General features: G+C 37.5%; 1 protein-coding gene across 1 annotated transcript in view; it reads right to left on the bottom strand.

The window, feature by feature from the left end:
• EYS (eyes shut homolog) overlaps positions 1-23,400 on the bottom strand; it is a 1,188,193-nt gene that overhangs the window by 362,620 nt on the left and 802,173 nt on the right. Inside the window, 2 exon segments of the mRNA XM_036415133.1 lie at positions 8,199-8,333; positions 8,336-8,430. Of these exon segments, the coding sequence (XP_036271026.1) occupies positions 8,199-8,333; positions 8,336-8,430 (230 nt within the window).

Here is a 23,400-nt window from a genome sequence, read left to right as displayed (position 1 = left end):
ATATGTGTAACTCCATCTATTGAAAAAAAATCTGCATTAACTGGTACACTAGTAATAAAACACTAATATGCAAATAGATCAAATGGCGGAGCAACTGGAACAACCTAACAACTGATCACTATGACATGTTCTGACCATCGGGGGGTGTGTGCAGAACTTGGCAAGATGGTGGAGCAGGTGAGCAGGGGTGCCAGACCAAGAAAGGGCACCAGTCCATGTCACTGGGGTGAGCCTCTGATGGTTACTAAAATGCTTTGGTTCTGCACGCTGCAGTCCTGCCAGGCGCTTGCACCTGCTGCTGGTGCAGGCACCGCTCGCTACTCATTGCTGGTGCCTGGTGCCAGTCCTGATCACTCAGCGCCATCAGTGGATGCAAGCAGTGGCTGTAGGCCCTGATGGCCCCTGAGGGCTTTTCCATCTCCCCTTGCTCCTGAAGAGTGATCAGGGCAGCAGTTGCTGCTACTCGCATCTGCTGAAGGTACCAGCTTTGCTCACACCTACTGCTCGCACCAGCCCCAATTGCTCCATGCCACCAGCAGATGTGAACAAGGCCAGTGCAGTCAATGCATGGAAGCTGTGGTAGTGGGAGTGGGGATGCTGGCCTACAGAGGACCAGAGTGAAGGAGCTGCAGTGGGAGAGGCTTGGGGGAGTGCAGAGGATGAGCTGAGACCCACCCCTGTGCCTACCACAACCTCATGGTCCACAGTTCCTTTCAAGGTGCACAAATTTGTGTATTGGGCCCCAAGTTGATAATAAGGAAGATGTCAGGTAATCAGGCTCAAGTCATCTAGAAAGAATCTGTTTCAAGATGTCAACTGCATCAGGTGCACCAGCCAAAAAGGGTAAAAATGTATTTCCCAGATGATTGCTAAAGGAAATTTGCAAGAGATCAGGTGAGGGTACACAGCTCACAGCAGAGAAATGTGTTTTAAAGGATCAACAATAAACCATTGCTGTTCCTGCAATGACAGAATGCATCTACTGCCTACACAGAATTACAATCACCACATGTAAAGGGATAAGACTTCTGACACATTTCCTGATTCCTTCTATCCCTGATTTGACCTTGGAGGCTCAAAATTTATGGAGAAAGTCTAAGAAGGGAAGAGATTTGAGGGTATGGGCAGCTTCATATTAGGTGTGGGATGAAATTGGATTAGTTTGTTAAATTGAGTTAGACTACTTAATACCTGCAAGTGACCAGAAAGCTTTGAAATATATCCAGATTGTCTCAAAATAAGGGGAAGAGAAATCTGGTACAAAATACCCTATGTTAGCACTGGGGGAAATTAAATTATTCTTGAGTATAAGTCAAGTAAGTTAATAAGCTAAATTTATCACCAAGTCATTATAAATGGCATTGTCTCAATGTCTATATCTTATCATGAAGGGAGATTTAAAAATACTATAGACATGTACAAGTGGTTAAAAGAACAATTTTTGGCATCAATCACAGTTTGATCTGAGTACTGGCTTTGCCAATCTCTGTATGACTTTCTTAGTGCTACATTCTTCATTAGTAGGATGGGGATATAAATATACCATTTTGTGGTATATTCCCAACCAACCATAATTATTCCTTCTTGGGTAGTTGCTTTCTGATCTTTTTTAGGATACTTTTGGCCAGAGTAACTGGGTTTGGGGTGGTCCTCTTAGCCACACATATCTTTCCTAGGCTCAATCCAAGACAAATTCAGACTCTCTATGGGGAAGGACACTATTGTGTTGATTCAAAAGGCACTGTCAGCAAGGAGATGGTGAGAAGAGCGAAACTTGACTCCAACAAAGTATTCTAGTTGTGCACCTTTAAGTTTTCATTCTGTGGTTCTATGAGATGCTGCCTTTATATTTTTATAATAATTAAAAAATATTTGCTTACATTAACTTGGATCAGATAGGAAGAATAGTTTTAAGAACTTGGATTCAAATAGCAATTCCAAAATTTACATGAGCAAGTTACTTAAATCTCTGCATACATTGTCTCTCCTGAATTATGAGGACAGAATAGCATTTACTTCAAAATTACATTCATTCAGGAAAAATGAGTCATTATAGGCTAAGATTAAGAACAATGCCTAATGCATATTAAGCATTCAATAAAATGTTAGCTATTATTTATTGATTTGCTTGGAAACAAAAATAACTACTAATAGAGTATTATCTGACTCACAGGGTTGGTGTGGTGATTTGAAGGAGAAAAATGCAAGAAAATATGAAATGGTAATTATTAGCTGTTATGTGTTGATTTCTTATTTCCTATTTCCTGCACCTGACTTTAATCTACAGGAACATCAAGTTTATACAAAGCATCCATTCCTCATTTTTAATCTACAAGCAGCAAAGAAAACTGCAGGCAAAGGGTGATATACATATATGTGAGCATTGGTTTCAATTTCCATATCTCTCCGTATCTATTTATACTTATATGGAGAGATACTTATATCTAGTATAATTTATTCTCTATACTAGAGCAGAGAATAAAAACATATCCACAGAAACAGCACAACAAAATGGATTAAAGCAATTGAAATAGGTGTAGTATTTCAAGAACAGACTGTTTAAAGAATAAGTTCTTATGCTCAGGTGGTACTCTATGAAATTATGAGTAAGAACATATTGTGGCCTTTTAAAAACAACTTCTATTAATTTTGTCATGCCAAAGGCAAATGCTGAAGGAAATACTTGCCTAAAAATCAATTTCCCATCATTTATTCTTAATTAACTCTGGTCATCACAGTACTTTTGTCATTGTACAAGGTGAGGCAAAAGTAGTTTGCAGTCAGTACGAGAAACACAGAGTTTAGTCTTGGAATTTTTTATTATTATGTTGTTTATTTGTATTACAACTGTAAGCCTATTTTTGCCCAGCCCTGTATAATAACATTTTAGGGCTGGTTAATATTAGTCTTTGTTTGTAGTGTTTATCTATTCTCATATCATTCACATTTATATTTTTCAATTCTTTGCAATGATTTATTCTGGTTAATTCTAGAAAGCAGATTTTTCTTTCAAATCCTTACTATTTCATTGTGAACAGCACAACACAATTGCATTCATGTATTTAAACCATAGTTTAAAATGTTAAAATGACAAATAAGAAGATAGAAGGCAACTAATCCTATTTAATTTAATCATATATAATATATTCTCATATGGAAAAGGTTAATGCTTTCTTTTAAAATAAATAAATAAATAATAAATAAGAAAGGGTATGGACTACAGGATATAAGAAAAAAAACAGCCATTGCATTTAGTATCTAACCATAAAACTTTACTAAATTTCTTGTGAACAGGGACAATGGGCTCATTACAAATTTGAATAGATGGATAAAATTAATGGAATAGTTTTTCTTTTTATTACTTTACTCTAGTCCCATTTTTAGTTAAAGGAAATTACCAGAACTCAAATTTTACTTGAAAAAGGAACTGGTAAAAATCATTCTTATATATCTATTTTCACAACAACATAATATTTTCTTCCTCTAGAAGACAAAAATATGTATACATATTCCCTCCTCTTCCCATATGAACATTTCTGGATTATTACTAATGTCAATAGAGAGACTGATGAACATCTAGATTTTACACAGTTTCAAGCACCAGGATGGGGAGGGAGCTGATCTACTAATGAGCATGTTGCCCCTTGCTGGAGAATGCAGCAATGATAGCGGAAAAGAGCAAAGAAGATTGGAACCTTCAGCCCACCCTTGCCTTCAAAAACAAAATCCTCTGTCTCTGACCATAAATATTCTTGTCTCTCTTCAGCTATTGTCCTTGACTTCAATTCCCATTCATTTGCAACTTAACATCTTAATATTTTAGCAGTTGCCATAGACTAGTAAATATGCTGCATTTCTCTCTGATTAGAAAGACAGATTTTCAGACATGGGTATTATGTTTGAAAAAACAGACACCCATTTCTTGGTCCTTTTCTGATGGTGTAGATCAGTGTTTCCCAAAGTGTAGTACGTGTACCCTCAAGGGTACGGGAAGAGTTTGGTGGGGATATGCACTGCACCGTGCTTAGCTGCACCTAATTCTACGTTCTCATGAATAAGAGGGGTACTCAGTGTTACAAAAATTATAGAAGGGGTACACATATGTCAAAAGTTTGGGAAACACTGGTGTAGATGATCAGTTCTCTGGAGAGCAGATAAACCAATGTTATATGTTGATTAATGTTCTGTTTCTATGCCTTCTTGGCTCTGGAATGTCTCACATTTAGCCACCTGACCTAAAAAGTTAATAAATAAATTCATACTACTCTAACACAACTTTAAAATATATTCTAGTTATGGTAAAACCAAAGGCATCGTTAAGACAGTCTTTTAAATATATATATTTATAACAAGACAAAACACCCAGTAAAATCTTTCACTTTTATTTCCAGGTTTGCAATTTACTCAGTGCAGTTGACCTTTAAGCATATATAAAATATATACAGACAGGATTTCAAATAAAACAAAAGGTTTCTTGGTTTTAATGTATGGCATTTAAATACTCCTTTACTGCACTATTTATAAAACTGTTTTATAGAACACTAAAAAGTATGGGGCTGTTTAAAAATGTTAATCCTATAATTAATAGTCAGAGGCATACGCTTCCCCCAAGCACTAGGCACTGATATTCTAAATCTGTCACTCTGAACTTTACAGTAGGAGACAGCCATCTGCCTGCATGCAACCATCTGAAACAAAGCAAGACTATATGCTCTTATGTTTCCCCTGGTGAGATGCAGGATCATTATGATAAAGTAGGCAACAAGGTTGAGCTCATATGAATTAAGATAACATGTGTTGAGAAAAAAAAAGAGCATATTAAATCAAACTGATTCTATAAGTCAATGTTATTAGGTGATTGGATATGGATGATTTAATAAAGTAGAGCACATGATGTAATGCTCTACCTAGCTATGTTATTCTGAGGATTAAGTGAAATAAGATTCAGGAAGTACTCAGAGCAGCATCTGGTACACCAAAACTATTCACAATGTAGTTCATATAATTTGCTAGATAGATGTTAAATGTACTCAACAGGGATTTTGCAAGAAATAATTTTTATAGCAATATATCAGTAAAGTATAAGCAATTTAAAATTGAGAACATTTCTAAGATATACTATATATATATATATATATATATATATATATATACACACACACACACACACACACACACACACACACATATATATATATGTATTAGAGGCCTGGTGCATGAATTTGTGCATGGGTGGGGTCTGGACAGCCTGGCCAGGAGGGAGGGGACATAGGCAGTTAGCCAGCCTGCCTGCTGGTTGAATTCCTGGTAGAGGGGACAATTTGCATATTAGCCTTTTATTGTATAGGATATAAACTGAGTGGCCAGATTTTTATGCGTTCAGAGATCATAATAATTTGTCTACTCAATGCATCCTATCTAATAAAGATGGAATGTGCTAATTGACCATCACTCCATCACAAAGATGGCTGCACCCACAGATGAGGCCAAGTTCCCCTAAGGAGGCTTAACTAAGCAATCAGCAGGGACCTGAGGCTACGCCCTTCCCTGCCCCCACAGGGCTTGACAGGGGACCTCAGGCCACACCCCCCACCTGGCAGGGCTTGACAGGGCACCTCAAGATGTGCTTCCCATCCTGGTGCTGCTCCTCCTGCCCCAGTGCCAGGCCAGGGGAGCACAGGACACGCACTCCACCAGGTGGGGCTTGACAGGGGATCTCAAGGCACTTTCCCCACCATGGTCTGGGCTGGGGGATCTCAGGCCATGTCACCCACTCTAGCGCCAGGCCAGGGGACATGAGCCTGTGCCCCCTGCCCAGTGGGGCTTGACAAGGGTGGGAATGGCCAAGTCTGGGTCTCACATAATTTTGAGGTGCATGTGGGTGGGCGGGGATTTGACTCCAGGTCTCACGGTGTGCCCCAGACACTGACAGGAGGAAGGTTTTCATATGCATTTTACTAATTTTCTTTAATCTTTGACACTTCTATTATAGAGAAAAAGTAAATAGCAATATTAAATTATCTCCTCTAATCCCCTTTTAACGTGCTCTAATTTCATGCACTGGACCACTAGCATATATATATAAAGAGAAGGGAGGTGGGAGAGAGAAATACTTTAATTTAAGGAACTGTTTATCCACAGCAAGATTTCTACCAGGTAGTAGAAACCTGCATACAATAGTGTTTATTTAAATCTACTCTTAGAAATTATGGCATTTGACCGAACTGGATAATGCTATAAAAAGTCTCATTAGGGTAGCAGATTTCTGAGTCATGAGCCTTAGGCGGTAGTCATTATCTGTCAATCTGGATTCTAAGATGCATACCAGTTTTCAGCATGCATATTGAAAACATAAACCCATTCTTGACTTCCTCTATAACTGAAAGAAGAAAGGTACTTAATTCCATTTTAGGGGGTAAATGGTTAAAAGCAAATATTGATCATTTTTAAATTTAGAAAGAACATTCCCAATTCTAAAAATGTATATCACACCACATTCTAAATATTATATTGAAATATATTTCCTCAAAGGAGGCAAGAATAGCAACAAAGTTATAGGTAATGCTATCATGGCTGACAACCTAAAAAAAGTCTTATTGCATAGATTTTTGTTTAGTGCATCATACATCTCAGGTATCACTGACGAAGTTTCTTCATGAAAAAATAAGTCATCCTCTTTGTAATAATTACTTCCTGACAATTTCTGATTATTTTTCACTTAGAAATAAGTAATCTATAGTGGATTCCCTAGTTATAGCAACACATTAATGACATCCCAGTCATTAGTTTTCAAAATATTGTAAATTTCATCAGGAAAAAAGAGGTAGAAAATGAATAACACTCTTGGAAAAAGATAAAACATTCCCAACAATGAATACAGAGCAGAGATCCTTTTCCGGAGTTCAGGTTCCTGTTTTCCGTCATCTCAAACACCAAATGTTATTTAAACTTCAGTCAAGTCTTAGATTTGACTCCCAATAAACCTGAATTACTCCCATTCTGAAGAAAAGTGTGGTCCCTATCTGAGTGTTGAAGCTACAGAGTAAGGAAGTAGGAGGAAGAACTGGGGATTCAGTAGGAGAGGTACTAGAGGGCCATTTGTACTCTGATGCATGTGGCTGACCAGGACATATACTCGTTAACTAAAGACTCCTTTTACAACATCAATTTCACCACTGTCAATACGTTTGGGTTCAAAAATTAAAATATCAAAGTATATTTGAAGAAGGTTAGGAGGGTATTTTTCTAAGACTCCATCTATCATGAAATCCAAGAAAGAAAAAATCCTCTCAAGAGTTTTACTTGCTTACGTGGCTGAATATTAAAACACTCACTACAGTCACACAAGATCATTTGGAAAGAAGAGCTGAATACCCTATACACACACCTCTGAATGATATTTGGAGGCCTCACATTTTGGTATTTAAAAAAGGGGGTTATTTAACACAATCTGGAATAAGTAATGAATTTCTCTGCTCCCTGAATCATTATCCACTAGTAATCCTCACCCCTACTTCCCCAATTTAAAACCAGTGATTAATTTTACATACGAAACAATGACACTTTTAAGCTATTAGTGGAGAGACGTGCAGTCAGCTGCCTCATAACCCTAAAGTCTTTGTAAGCTGCCCAGGGCATTTCTGACTGCAGGTGCCCAGCATGGCTTTAATTAACTGAGACTCTCAGGAGGGCCTAGATGTTGACAATAGGAAAATTTTCACTTCATTCATAAATAATTCCATTAATGCTAAAATTAAGTTCTTAAGCATTAAAAAATAATGTACTCTTCCAACACACCGAAATAATTTAAATACGGAGATCTGCTTATGTTATTTGATTAACAAGCAAGAAAAAAAGCATTAATTAGAACCAAATTATTTCTATGGTGACAAAGAATGCAATATCACACTTTTAGAAGAAACTGTGCAAATAACATTACATTTCAACTTTAATTTTTTTTTTTTTGGTGGCAAATGAAAAAATATTTTTAATGGTAATTCTAATAAAAATATCTCAGGTTTGCTTCTACATTATTGAACTGAAAAGGTTCTTTCAGAATTGTTTTTTAAGTAAAATTATACAGAATTTTCTTGTTTGAACTACCATTCATCACTGTGTGTACAATAGGTTTTAATTCTCTTCCTCTCTCCAGAGAAGTTTTCAAAAAGAAATATAGAAGGATAATGAAGATGGATTACCTTGCTCGCAGAAGCAGCCAGTGAGATGTAGTGGGCAGTCACACTGGAATGAGAATGCATCACTTGAGAGGAAGTTGGGGTGGCAAGTGCCTCCATTGTGGCACACATCCTCCTGGCACACAGATGGCACTGAGGAGAGGGGCTGCGGGAAGTCCCCATGGGGTCCACCCCTTCTGTCCCACCAGAAGGAGCAAGAAAGGATGATGTTGCAGACAGAGTAGAATCCTGAGATCTAGATTTATAAGCAGATCAGAAAAAACAATGTAAGTAAAAGGACCAGAAACTTAAGTAGAAATGACAGAAACTTTTGTTTAAAATAAGGAATCCCGCCCCTCACCCCCAGTCATCTAAGGTTTAAGTGAAAGCAAATAGAATTACTATATTTGTTTTACAATCGTGGGGGTTATAAATGTTGAAAATGTCTGAGCAACAGAATGTGAGCCTTGGTGAATTGTCGATTTATGTGGTTCTGAGAAGCTAAGTTAATTTCTTTAACATAGGTAAGAAGCTTGGATATATTAGCTTCCATAGGCCTAAGAGTCATTTCTGTGTAAAGGAATTAAAATTTTGACTGAACATAGTTCTACCTTGGCTATTCTAAATGTCATGAGCATAAGATCAAGAAGTTAGGCTGTGTTACATTTTCATGATAAAACTGCTTGAACTTTAGTAATTTCTAGGTTGACAGCTAGAAATATATATTTCTCAGAGTGACTTGCATTCATTTGTTGCAGGTATCGAGGAGGTATTTTAGAAATGCCTACAAATTATTCCTTAACAATTTTTCACAGATTATACTATCAGTCTAATTTTTCTTCCTTAATAAATAATAACCAAAAACAATTCCTTTTCAATTACATTGAATTTCTTTATTTTTGTATTCATAGCATCTTGATAATCAAATTCCTCTCTACTTCTCAGCCTATTTTATATGATTTCTCATAAGGAACTTAACTTCTCTCAAGCCTAATGAGATTCCTGGTAGAAGAACCTGAGCTTTCCAAATTTGGAAATTTATTCATGCCACTTTCTATGCATCATTGTTCTTCTCCTGACCTAACGTGTCAAGACAAGATCTATATTGTTTCCTCATCATAGCCTTCCTGGTGGCTCCTGGCCCACAAACATGAAATTGATGTTTCTGTCATCTCTAAAATTCCATAACATGTCATTGTACCGATGCTCAGATATTCCCTCCTGCTCATAGTAGACTTATTTTATCCACAGCCACTCCTGCTCAGTTTTACAATGGCCATTGTTTCTCCACCTTCCCCACACACAGATTCCTAATTTTGGAAGAATTCCTTATTCCCAGCAAACACTTTATAAATATGTGTTAAATGAATGCCTTCAGTGGACTCCTGAGTGCTACATACTGTTTGGGAAGCAATGCTTTTTAAAAATTCAATTAATATAATCATTAATAAAATTATCTTGTTAATATGAAAAATCTTGCTGCAACATAATCAAAATTTAACTGAGTACGATGTCTGTTGAGTATAATTAAAAAAAATTATCTTTATTGTTGAAAGTATCACAGCTATCCCCTTTTTCCCCATTGACCCTCTCTAATCCACAACCCCATCTGCCCCGAGGACTTCACCACATTATTGTCTGTGTCTATGAGTTTGATTTCAAATCTACCTTTTTTTTTTTTTTTTTTTTTTTTACAAGACATGAAGTTGCATTTAAGAATGAAGTTGTTCTGACCCAGGAATGAAGTTGTTTTGACCTAGGAATGAAGTTGTTTTTAAGAGTGAAGTTGTTTTGAAGTAGTCTATGTCAGGATGTTATCCTCTCAGCTGTTTTCATGGATAAGCACTCAGTAGCTCAGCTTCCGAGGGGCATCATTGGGGGCATATCGAGTAAAACACGGGACAAGAGTACATTTAGATGATAAATACCTGTAATGTGTGAAGACTATTCTGGAGTTTTTGGCCTGGGCAGCCTACCCTTGGCTAATCTACAGAGCTCTGTGAAGATCTGTGGGGCTTTAGCTCCCACTGAGGTCAAGGTGACTCTTACTGGCAGTGGGGAAAGCCAGGCAGTGATTCTAAAAAGAACATCCTGCCTGTCAACACTAGTGCTATCATTCCCTAGCAAAGTGCCCTAGCAACAGGGACTTTTACTTTGGCACTGACATGTGGACATCAGCTCTTGGTTGACCAGGCTGAGTTGTCTTCTGAGTACAACTTGCAGAAAGTTACACTTCAACTATATATAGACTCAACTCTTTTTCTTTCTCCTTGGCTGGAAATAATAGTATAATTATTCTCTCATTGCTTAGAGTATAGTCATGGCTCAGAGAGACTGAGTTAGGTATCAGACCTCCACAATAAACTGAGTATTATAATAAAGTGAGTTGTAATATTTTGGTTGGTGAAAGGTCTTGCCTTCAATTTGTGAAAGAATCAACATCTGTGAAGTACAATAAAGTGAATAAAAGGAGGTATGTCTGTATGGGGTTTTTTGGCTGTTTAAGAGACATGATCCTGTATGCTATTGGTTTGTGAACTACAATTCCTGAAGTGAACCTGTGTTAGATAAAACATTGGGGAAAGCAAAGTCAGTGTGAGATCATAATTTGCTCCCCAAAACAAAATATTGTAAAAAAGATAAAACGTTGGCAAAAAAGTGAATTCAAAAGTATTTTCTGATTGATATTAGAAAGCTATTTTTATGTTTACTATGTATATTAACTCATTGGAATAAAAAAACTGAAATGAAATAGATAATATAAAAAATGTTTACTGAAAGTAGTGTTAATGTGCTAGTAAGTTCTTTTTGTTTACAATCCTTTTACAACCTGAAATTCTTCTTGATGGTGTTTATCACAAGCTATAACCATATTTTTATTTTTGTCATTTTTTTTTTTTAGTCTGACTCACTTCTCTTTCCTCTGGACTGCAATATCCATGAATGACAGATGGATCACTTCTGCTCCTTCTTCATTTTTATCCCTAACAATGCTTGACTTCAAATAGGCTCTCCAAGAAATATTGTATAAATAAACTTGAATCATTTTTGTAAACATGCAATATATCACACCACTAACAAGAAAAACAATAAGTAAAAATGATTCAGTTCTTTGGGGAATATTTCATAACTCCATGGCAGGGCTCTTTAATTTTTTAAATAATGTAAATTCTAAAAATTTTGATGCAACCTTATAATCAACTTTATCTTATTTCATTGTACAGTTCTCCCCATTACTCATTATATAAGTCTATCTCTTTAAGGTAACTCTGTCAAGTGAAGTGGCAATGCTAATTTGAATTACATGGGATTTATTACTCAGTATTCCTTATTCTAATTTAATTGTTAAGTTTAGTGTTTCTGAATGATTTCACCATTTCATCTTTTGCCATAGATGACATAAACTGCAATCAATCATTCTTTTTCTTTGGAATCAATTAGACTGAGTTAAATGTCACTATTTCTTTCTCCTACTGTAGTTGCTAGAGGGGAGCAGGAAGTTCTATGTTTCACCTGAAAAAATAATTACTATCAATTGAGCTAGCAATTAAAGCATTAAGATAATTAATCAAATTTTGAAAACATTCTATATTATTAGGATCAAATTTTATATCTGATATATTCTTAGTTATTTCATAAGTTTACCAATTATATAATTTATACTAAAATAGTTATTCAATTTATTATATACTAGAGGCTCAGTGCACAAAATTTGTGCATGAGGGTGAGTGTTCCTCAGCCTAGCCTGCACCCTGTCCAATCTGGAACCCCTCAAGTTATGTCTGTCTGCCCATTTAGGCCTATTCCTGGTGAGATTGGGCCTAAATGGGCAGTCAAACATCCCTCTCACAATCCAGGAATGCTGGCTCCCAACTGCTTGCCTGCCTACCTGCCTGATTGCCCCTAACTGCTTCTGCCTACCAGCCTGATCAACCCCTAACCACTCTCCTGACAGCCTGGTTGTCCCTATTTGTCCTCCCCCGCAGGCCTTGTCACCTTCAACTGCCCTCTTCTGTAGGCCTTGTTCCTTCCAAATGTCCTCCCTTGCAGGCCTGGTCCCCTCCCCCAACTGTCCTTCCCAACTACCCTCCCCTGCAAGTCTCATCCCCCTAACTGCCCTTCTCTGCATGCCTGGTTCCCTTAACTGTCCATCCCTGCATGCTTGATCACCACCAACTGCCCTTCCTTGCAGGCCTGGTCCCTCCCAACTGCTCTCCCCTGCAGGCGTGGGTCCCTCCTAGGGGTGTCGAACTCAATCAGAGAAGGGGCCAAAATCTAAAATCCAGCCTAAATCGCGGGCCGAATGGTTTACTGAACAGTCATAAACTGTCATTGTGATGGAAACGCAGCGGAGTGCAGTGATGACAGCGCGGTGCAGGCCACATTGCAAGGCCTGGCGGGACGGATTTGGCCCGCGGGCCGTGTGTTTGACACATGTGCTCCAAACTGTCCTCTCCTGCTGGCCATCTTGTGTCCACATGGGGGCAACCATCTTTGAACATATGGGGGCAGCCATCTTGTGTGTTGGGGTGATGGTCAATTTGCATATTACCTCTTTATTATTTAGGATTGTTAAAAATTTTAACTTCTTTTTATGTAAAAAGTTAAAAAATCAAGCAACTGTGGATGTTTCTTAAACACAACTACGTGTTGGTCATATTAATATAGTTAGCAATATAAAAGGAATATTAAAGTTGTAATTCTTTTTCATTTTAATATAATGAATTTTTGAATGTTTGGAAACAAAGCAGAATTGTTTTTTAAACAAACAATATTGCAAAAATTGAACTTCTTTGCCTTTCTTATCTAAATACAAGAATCTGCTTGATTGTCTCTTGGGTAACTGTGGATAAGAATATAGTGATGAAGCAGGCACTATTATAACAATTAATAAGATCTCAATAACAGAATGAATTGATGATTGAGAATTATGTTAATTTTATTCAAAATCAAGTCTGATCTTTGAGACAGTCATTTTAAAAAGACAGTGATTTCTAATCATCTTAGGAAGGTCTAGGGGGAAGAAGGAAGGCACTCACTGTCTCATTGCTGCTACTCTTGCTCTTTATCGGGTCCTATAGAATCTCTTGGGTAGCAGGCAGCAAGCAGTTTGCACTGCCTCAGCCTGAGGGATTTTGCTATTGTCAGCACACATGGCCTCAATGTCTTAGGAGGAGGAAGGGGCTGACTCACAAGTGTGAATCCTGGAAAACCTTCTTCACAGCAGAGAAGGAAAATTTTTAGAATTATTTTAAAATATTAAAAAAACAAACTGACCAAGTTTTTGGCTATGAATAGTAAAGGGGAAAGCAAAGTTTCCAAAATCATTATTAATTAGATTTTTTAAAAGCACATAAGTAAATGTGATATAACCTAGGCAACAGAAGACATATACCTGATATACAAATCTATAATAATAAAAGTGTAATATGCTAATTGGACCAGATGTTCTTCTGGATGAAGCTGGGGCTGTGAGGGAAGCCTGGGTCCCAGGTGCCAGAGGGAAGCCAGTGCTAACATCTGGGGGAAGGAAGGTCTACTCTTGCATGAATTTCTTACATCGGGCCTCTAGTAGTCTATATAAATATTATTTTCTATAAAAATGAGAAGAGTAAAAGCTCACATACACCACTATTCTTCACATTTTCACCTATTAGAATATGCTATTTTACTCTTTATTTTTTTTCCCCCTAAAAAGAATTATTAGCAGGCTGAACTATAAGCAAGTGTAATCTTCATTTTCCTTTTAAAAGTTGCAGAGTGTTACATAGTTTGAGATATATCACTGATTCTATCAGTTTGAAATTAATATATTTAAGCTGTTTCAGATTTTTCCCCTATTATCTGGATCATAGATTCATTTTAATAGCCATGTTGAGATATAATTTACAGACAAAGAGCACACCTATTAAAGGTGCAAGATGCAATAATTTTTAGTAGATCCAGAGTTATGGAACCATTGCCACAATCTAATTTTAAATTTGTTATCCCAAAAAAAGAAACCCTGTGCTTATTAGCAGTCACCCCATATCTCTCAGCCTCAACCTACTTTCCATCTCTATTGATTTGTCAATTTAGGACATTTCATATGAAAGGAATCATATAATATGTGGTCTTTGTGACTTAGCATAATGTTTTCATGTAACATAAACGTCCCCCTTTTATTACTGGGCAGTATATATCACAATTTTATATATATATTTTTATTAGTTCATGGTCACTATAGCTGTTTTTAGATTTTGGCTATCATAAACAATCTTACTATGAATGTTCATGTTCAAGTTTTTGTCTGGATGCTATGTTTTCAATTCTTTGGGGTATATACCTGGAGTAGAACTGCTAGATCACGTACTCTATGTTTAACATTTTGAACAGCAGCCAAACTAGCTCCCAAAGAGGCTTAAACACTTTATATTCATACCAGCAAGATATGAGCATTCCAATTTCACTACATCATTCTCTACTAGGTCTAAAATTTATGTTGTTTTTAGTTAGGTCTAACAACTTTGAAAATAATTACCCATAGTGAACTTTACTGAGAGCAAAACAACACAGAAAAATGTTTGTGATTTGCAATGTACTTAATTGGCATGGTTATAGTAAAGATAAAACAGGTAAAATTATTGTTAATACATGTAAAAATTCTCATTTGCCACTCAAAATGAGAATTATATATCAAAACAACAAATTATGTAAGGAAAAATCAGTCTGAAGAAGCACAATCCCAATTGTTACTCCTCTTTTTAAAATATAACATTATGCAACAGATCAAGAATTAAGTCCTAATAATTAAGACTAGAAGATTTAACATTTAAGACAAGTAAATTAATCCACTATTAACATAATATGATTTTTAATAGATTTTGTTTTCACATTTTCTAAATTTCTTTCACTAATGGAATACATTTCTCATTCTCACAATCTCCTGTTCTTTAGCTGTTACATATTCATAGGTCTGGTTAGTATCACAAATATTCTCACATAATTGATGTTCAGAGCTCACTGTATGTTAGGCAATAGTTGTATCCTAGGGTATTCCAATCCACTGTCTCTTACTGTATAGGAAGATATTGATATTTTTGAAAAGCTATATGCCCCTCAAAAGACCTGATACTCTCTTCTCATGCAAGGCCTACTGAGAGCTGTTCTTCCTTTTTAAAATATATTTTTATTGATTTCAGAGAGGAAGGGAGAGGGAGAGAGAGATAGAAACATCGAAATGAGAGATAATCATTGATTGGCTGCCTCCTGCACACCCCCTATTGGGGATTGAGCCCACAACCCAGGCATATGCCCTTGACTGGAATTGAACCTGTGACCCTTCAGTCTGCAGGCTGACACGCTCTATCCACTGAGCCAAGCTGGTTAGGTCTGATCATCTTCTTTTTTAAAACATATATATATATTGATTTCATAGAGGAAGGGAGAGGGAGAGAGAGATAGAAACATCAATGATGAGCCGAGATCGGTTTGGCTCAATGGATAGAGCGTCGGCTTGGGGACTGAAGGGTCCCGGGTTCGATTCCGGTCAATGGCATGTACCTTGGTTGCGGGCATATCCCCAGTAGGGGGTGTGCAAGAGGCAGGTGTTCAATGACTCTCTCTCATTGATGTTTCTAACTATCTATCTCTCTCCCTTCCTCTCTGTACAAAATCAATAAAATATATTAAAAAAAAAGAAAGAAACATCAATGATGAGAGAGAATCCTGCACACCTCACACTAGGGATCCACCCCTCAACCTGGGCATATGCCCTGACCTGGAATTGAGCCATGACCTCTTAGTTCATATGTTGACACTCAACCACTGAACCACACCTGTTGGGCCTGAGAGTTGTTCTTGATCACAGGGAACATGCAAGACCTCTTTACATTGATTCCAGAGCCAATCAAAAGCTGGATGGGAGTTAGATTAATGCTTCCTATCGATAAGCCAAATCTGGAACTATCAGAAGCCCTGGATTTCTTTCCTTTCCTTGCCTTCCATGTCTCAAATTCTAGTTTTCCTTTTTACTTAAACCAATAAAATGGCTCCTCTTGTCAGCTCTATGTTTATATTTCCTTTTCAGTATCTCTGACTTTAGTTCTTGCTTTTCCCACACTTCATTGTGTTTTTATTCTAAATATATTTTTATTGATTTCAGAGAGAGGGAGATGGAGAGATAGAAACATCCTATCTAATAAAGAGGAAATATGCTAATTGACCATCACTCCATGACAAATATGGTTGCACCCACAGTTGAGGCCAAGTTCCCATAAGGAACTTGCAATCAGCAGGGACCTGAGGCTATGCCCTCCCCTGTCCCCATGGGGCTTGACAGGGGACCTCAAATCATGCCCCCCACCCATCAGGGCTTGACAGGGGATCTCAGGCCATGTCTCCCACCTGGTGGGGCTTGATGGAGGACCTCAAGGCACACCACCTGCCCCAGTCTGGGCTGGGGGACCTCGGGCCTAGCACTCTGCCAGGGAACCTGAGGCCATGTACCATGCCAAGCAGGGATTGACAAGGCTGGGATCTAGCCCAATGGGGGGCGGGTAGCTGAGTCTGAGTCTCACGTGATTTTCAGGTGCATGTGGGTGGGCAGAGACTTGACTCTCGATCCCGTGGTGTGGCCCAGACTCTGACAGGAGGAAGATTTTCATATACACTTTACTAATTTTCTTTTATCTCTGACACTTCTGTTATAGAGAAAGGACAAATAGTAATATTAAATTATTTCCTCTAATTAATCCCCTTTTAATGTGCATGAATTTCATGCACCAGGTCACTAGACCTATCTAATAAAGAGGAAATATGCTAATTGACTATCACACCCTCAAATATGGTGGTGCCCAAAGCCACAAGATGGTGGTGCCCAGTTCCCTCAGTCTTGCTGGGTCTGCCCCAAGGCAGGTCTTGCCACTCTGCACACATGCCTCCAGCGTCTCCCACAACCCTCAGCCCCTCAGCTGCCCAGGGTGGTTCTGTGATGCAGGCAAGCCTCTGATGTCAGCTTCCCAGCTACCAATCGCTGGCCAGAGGCACAGCAAGCCTTAGATGGTGGCTGCCAAGCTGCCCACGCCACCCAAGGCTCAGGTAACTATGGCTGGCCAGGTTTGCATTGCTGGCAGTGGCAGCAGCAGAGGCATGATGGGGGTGTCGACTTCCCCTGATTGCTGAGTCATCCCCACTCCCTGAGGGCTCCCTGACTGTGAGAGGGGGCAGGCCTAGCTTTGGGACCCCCAACCAGTACATTAATTTTCATTCACTGAGCCTCTAGTCAATGATAAAAGAGAATCACTAATTAGCTGCTTTCTGCATGTCCCTTACTGGGTACTAAATTTGCAAATCTGGCATGGAATTGAACTGTGACCTTTTGGTTCATAGGTTGACTCAGCCACTGAGCCACACCAGGCAGGCAACACTTCATTGTATATTTTTGTGTTTTAATTTGTTTGTTTTTATGATTATCTCAAGTTTTAGGACTTAAATCCTTAAAGTAACTTTATTAATTTACTTAGTCAGTACTTCATATAATTCTGATAAGTCATTGCTGAAGATATGTTTTATTTTATAAATTTTCAAATATACATATATATTCTGTGACATAGCATAAAAAAAAGAAAACTATTTTAAAATGTAAAATGTAATAATCATTAAGGAACCTGAATTCTATATCATGAATCTTTAATGAAAGCTACAAATTCATATTTTAATGATATTATTTAGATATCTTATAGCAAATTAAATTTATTTATTTATTTATTTATTATTATTTTTTAAAAATATATTTTATTGATTTTTTACAGAGAGGAAGGGAGAGATAGAGAGCCAGAAACATCGATGAGAAAGAAATATCAATCAGCTGTCTCCTGCACACCCTCTACCGGGGATATGCCCACAACCAATGTACATGCCCTTGACCGGAATCGAACCTGGGACCCTTTAGTCCGCAGACCGACGCTCTACCACTGAGCCAAACCGGTTTCGGCACAAATTAAATTTAATGACATTTATAAAAACAGTATTTTTTTTTTTACTAAGCATATTTTTACTTAAAGCTACATTTAGAAACCATTGGTTTGAGTAACTTTCCACTACAGAGAGTAAAACATTTATAAATATGCACATTTTTAGTAAGTGATTTATGTCAAATGGGAACATTTATTCTTACATTAAATTTAAATTACTTCCTCCATTATGGAGAAATACTACCCTAGAATACTGCCAAATTAATATAAAACTTATAGGAAAAAATAATATTCTAAAATATTAGTATTAAAAATGTGTGATTACTTCTTAACTGAAAAGTACATACAAATTAGAAAAAAGTATTTCAACCATCAAGGTGTCATGATTAAAGATGCATGCTTAACCTCAGTCATAAGAACACGTGTGATGACAAAAGCAAATGCACATTTGTTTTCTAGTGTTACAAGGAGAGAAAAACTTTCTCAGATCCTAGGAACCCCAGAGTATTTATTTCACAAAAAGAACACTTTCATGGAATCTCGACATAGAAATTTCCAGTCTGGATTTTAAAAATAAGGACACTAAAAAGAGAAGGTATGTCAATCAATCTAGAATTTGCTTAATCTAAATGGACTTCTATCTATGCATGAGGAACTCAGCAATAAAGATTATATGGTGATCAGTGGTACCTAGGCCTTCCTTTTTTTTTTTAAAATATATTTTATTGATTTTGTACAGAGAGGAAGGGAGAGAGATAGAGAGTTAGAAACATCGATGAGAGAGAGTCATCGATCAGCTGCCTCCTGCACACCCCCTACTGGGGATATGCCCGCAACCAAGGTACATGCCATTGACCGGAATCGAACCCGGGACCCTTCAGTCCCCAAGCCGACGCTCTATCCATTGAGCCAAACCGGTCTCGGCTAGGCCTTCCTTTTTATGAGCTTTCTGTCTTGTGAAGTTAACAAAACAAAACAAAAAAAGAGCAATGACAAAACTGCATAATGCATCAAGTGCTAACTGTAAACTAGCACTGCTCCAAATGTTCCAAACGTGCTAAAATAATTTAATTTTCACAAGAATAAGAAAACAGGACTATTTTTATTTTCCTATATTTACAGTCAAGAAAATAGATACACATTTAATAAACTTACTTACGGTACATGGCAAATATATTAGTGGAAATGGATTTGAACCCGTGTAATTTGAACCTTGACTAAAACTTTCCTGACAGGGGACAAGCGGGGACATACCCATCACAGGGTTGGGATAGCTGCTACAGAAAGGTAATGGGACAAAAGCCATCATAAGAGGCTTCCCCATGAGATTCACAGTCGAGTCTTACAAGACCAGAGGAGTTGGCTATTGAAGAAGGCTGGGCCAAAATGTCTGCAGTGCTCAGAAGAGCACTCAGAAGGCTGTCAGAGGATGGCGGCTGTTTAAAGACAGCATGACTGGGGAGAATAGAGGGTAATGGGGTGATAAGGACACATGTGTAATACATTAATCAACAAAGAAATAAAAAATAAAGACAACATGCATGGGGAACTGCAAGTGGTTTTGCAGAGAGGAGCCTGCGGAGTTTGTGTATGGGGTGTGTGTGTGTGTGCACGCGCGCACACATGTCAATAGGTGAGCTTTGGGATACAGGCAGAGGCTGGCTAATGGGGAGACTTGTTGGACACCTTAAGCAAGGTAACATGAAGTCATCAAAGACTTTGAGGCAGGAAATCAATAAGCCAGTTTGTTTTTGATCTACCATTCTGGTTTTAGTGTGGAGAATGGTTTGTTGGGAAGAAGTAGCTGGAACCAGTTGAGGTATTATAGGAATAAAAAGAACCAGATTGGGACTTGAACTAACAAAATATTATTGAGAACATAGAGAAGTGAAGAGATTTGAAAATTCGGTGTTGAGAGTTTAGCTAGACTACTCTGTACTTTCTACTTCAGCATTTACTTTATGTGGCCAAGTGGCTGAAGTGCCCATGAGCTAATGCTGGCCTCTTCCATAAGTGCATGCCCTTACACAGCAGCCCACAGAGCCAAAAGTAAATGTTTTAGATTCCCGATATGACCCCTCAGCTGCCTTTGTGGTAAGCAGCATTCCCCATCTCTCAGTGCCTTTCCCTGGGGTCCCCTTAGAGAGACCCCCATGAAGTTTACCGAAACCATGGTCTGTTAGGTTTGAATTAACCAATATTTCTTTACCAATTTGGGAGAGAAGAAACCTGAGCACATGCATTTATATCATCACTTTGCATGAGAAGTCAGTAAAAATATGTCTCCTGCATATAAACATTGATCCATTTTATTATATTCTTGTTCAGTCAGGTCATGAAATCACAACCCACGATATTATCATTCACCCAAGGGCAGCCAAGAGAACTACAGGCAACGTGGCCAAGGAGCCATAATCATTTCTCCTCAGAGAAAGCAGTACAGTTATTACAAATGCCTATTGCATCAGGGGAATGATTTAAGAGATTTATTTTAACCTATTAGGCCTAATACAATAGAGTCACAAATAGCTAAAGTAATCATGGAAAAGATGTTCATTTCAAAATTCAGAAGGTTAAAGAAAAATATTAGACTCAACAGTTTTACTTTCAAAACATGATAGCTTCCATTAAAAGGCAGTCATTGGTTTCTGACTACTGTGAAGAACCTAATAAATTAGTTTTTGAACTTTTAGAAAAATATGCACACCAAAAAAACTGAGTTCAAATCCAAAAGTAAAATCATTACTCAAAATTCTATTGTATTATGAAGAACAAGTTAGGCACTCAGTGTCCTAAATCTATTTCCATTTAAGTTCTAAGAAAACATCCAAAAGGAGATAAGCCTTTCATTAACTTTAGAAATGTTTGTCATACTGTTTTTCTTTTATACAAACCTTGGGATAGAAAAGAATGTTATTTTTGTAGATTAATCTTTTTCAAAAATACACAAGATGACTTAAGAAAATAAGTAGATCAAGAGGTGCTGAAGCAAAGGATAGGCACGGATATTAAAGCAGCATTGTCTATCTTATCTTGTTCTTAAACACTCGATATTACATTACTGAAGAAACAGATTTAGCCTTGTCTGATGTGAACATCTATTAATGGCTTGTCTGAATGAAGCGGGGCAATTGGTTGGCTTTAACTAGCATTTCCTCAAGACAGCAGAAACAGTCTATGTACCACCACTTCCTATGCATTCCAATGTGATACCTGAAGACAGTCTTTATAATCTCCCAGCTTATCTCAAGAAATGTAGATATGTTTAATAACCTTATCAGTGGCTCAACTTTATAATCTCTATGCATCTTAGCATCATATTTCAGAGAACCACCAGGATCCTTCACGGTGAGAATAAATTGACTTCAGGGAATTATTGTACAACAGTGGGCAACAACCAGGAGTGAAGTAGGGTACCTTGAATGTTAAAGTATTCTCAGTAATGCCAAGGGGAATTTACTTTAAAGGAGAATAGTATGGCATCAATACTGAGGCACAATGAAGGAGAAACCATAAAGTTGTTACTCCTATTCAAGAAAGCAAGCATATAGGTAATATAACTACATTTATTATTCTATTTATAAAATAATAAATTGCTATTATGAGTATGTTTGGCAGGAATGGTAAAGTGTGTTTCTCTATGCCATTAATATTCATTGTGAGTCTATTATGTACGAGACCTGGTGAGTATGCGAGGGTTATCTGGCCAGGGGACATTAGGAACCTTTGGTCAGGTGAGTAAGACTGATAGACAAATAAACTAAGTTAGGATAAAATTCAGAGTGGAAAACTGTGCTATGACAACATAGAGAAGAGAGATATTGAGTCTGAATCAGTCATTTAAAAAGGCTTCATAGTTAAGTAAATTAAGCAAAATCCTAAGGAATAGAGATGAGATTCCCAGGTGGCAAGGTTATCCTAGGCCAAAGAAACAGCATGTTAAAAAGTGTAAGGTATTTCCCTTATTTGCAGAGTGGGAAATTTTTATACATTTATGGAAAATGGATTTGGAAGTCCATATAAGTTGTGATGAGATTAGAGTTTAAATGCTAGCTTTTGAATATAATGTTTTATATAAACGTCTTGTCTAATTTGTTGAAATGTCCCAATTTCTCCTTAGAACTTCTGATCAGAGACATACATGTAACCTGCAACTCCCTTTGGACAGCTCACAGGCACCCAGGCTCTCCCCTTTTCATCCCCCAAACTTCTCCTTCCTGATGACTCTTCCAATTGCCAGAATTCAAATGAAAAATCTGAGCATAATTCCTTTTATTCCTTTTTTTTTTCCTGGGGCCAAACCACCACTCATCAGCAAGATCTATTCACCTCCTTGGGATATCTGTGGACTCAGTCTGCTTTTTACTCTCACCACTCCTGCCAAGGTGATTGCAGGAACAATCCATTGGTTCCCCTGCTCCGGGTCTTGATCCTGCCTATGTCTTCATCTCATACAGTGAGGGTGATCATGTTAAAATGTGAAGCTGATCACATTACTCCCCTCCTCAGAACATACAGAGAATCTTACTGCTTTCAGTATCAAGCTTAATCTGATTACCATGGCTTTCAGAGCCATTGGCAAGCTGATTTTGCCTCCCGAGAAATCTCAACCCTGATCTCTGAGCTTTCAAGTAATTTGTTCTCCTTTGCTTTGTTGCACTTTCCTTGATTGATCTTTAATTCTTAGCTTAGAAGATGGTTTTTCTAGGAAGCTCTGCCTGACACTCAAGTCCAATTCAGACACACATTCTATATATTTATTCTCAGTATTTCTAATGAAAGTCTTATCACCTTATATTGCAATAGCTTATTTATTTGTATATTTCCTCTGGCATTTAAAATGTATGTCCAGGGGCTTTATCCAGTTCTGCTCTCTTCAATGTATTCTGTGAGCCCACTCAGTGCTTTGGACAGTATTGATATTCAGCGTTTGTGAAATAGTTGAATAAATACGTAAGGCCTTAATTAGAAAGGCCCTTATTTATCATGTTGAGAAGCCTGAACTTTATTTTATATCTCAGTGCTCTTAACTATGTGCTATTAAGTATTGGAATGCATAATATAAACATGGGGTAGTTTCTGGAAACATCAATATTCCATAAAGTCTATTAATGTATCATTTAAATAGCATAATTAATATTTTCATGGCTTAAAATTAAAAAAATGCTTTAATGAATTTTTCTCTACACTCTGCTACACACTCATGCTTATTTCCTTTTTTTCCAGCCTTTAATTTCATGCAGCAAAAACTCTTGAGAAATACTGTTGTAGGT

Source organism: Pipistrellus kuhlii, unplaced genomic scaffold (genome assembly GCF_014108245.1).
Source record: "Pipistrellus kuhlii isolate mPipKuh1 unplaced genomic scaffold, mPipKuh1.p scaffold_m20_p_5, whole genome shotgun sequence".
In the NCBI taxonomy this organism is placed as follows: Eukaryota; Metazoa; Chordata; class Mammalia; order Chiroptera; family Vespertilionidae; genus Pipistrellus; species Pipistrellus kuhlii.
Note: the sequence above shows the minus strand (reverse complement) of the source record. Positions and strands in the feature narration are given on the sequence as shown.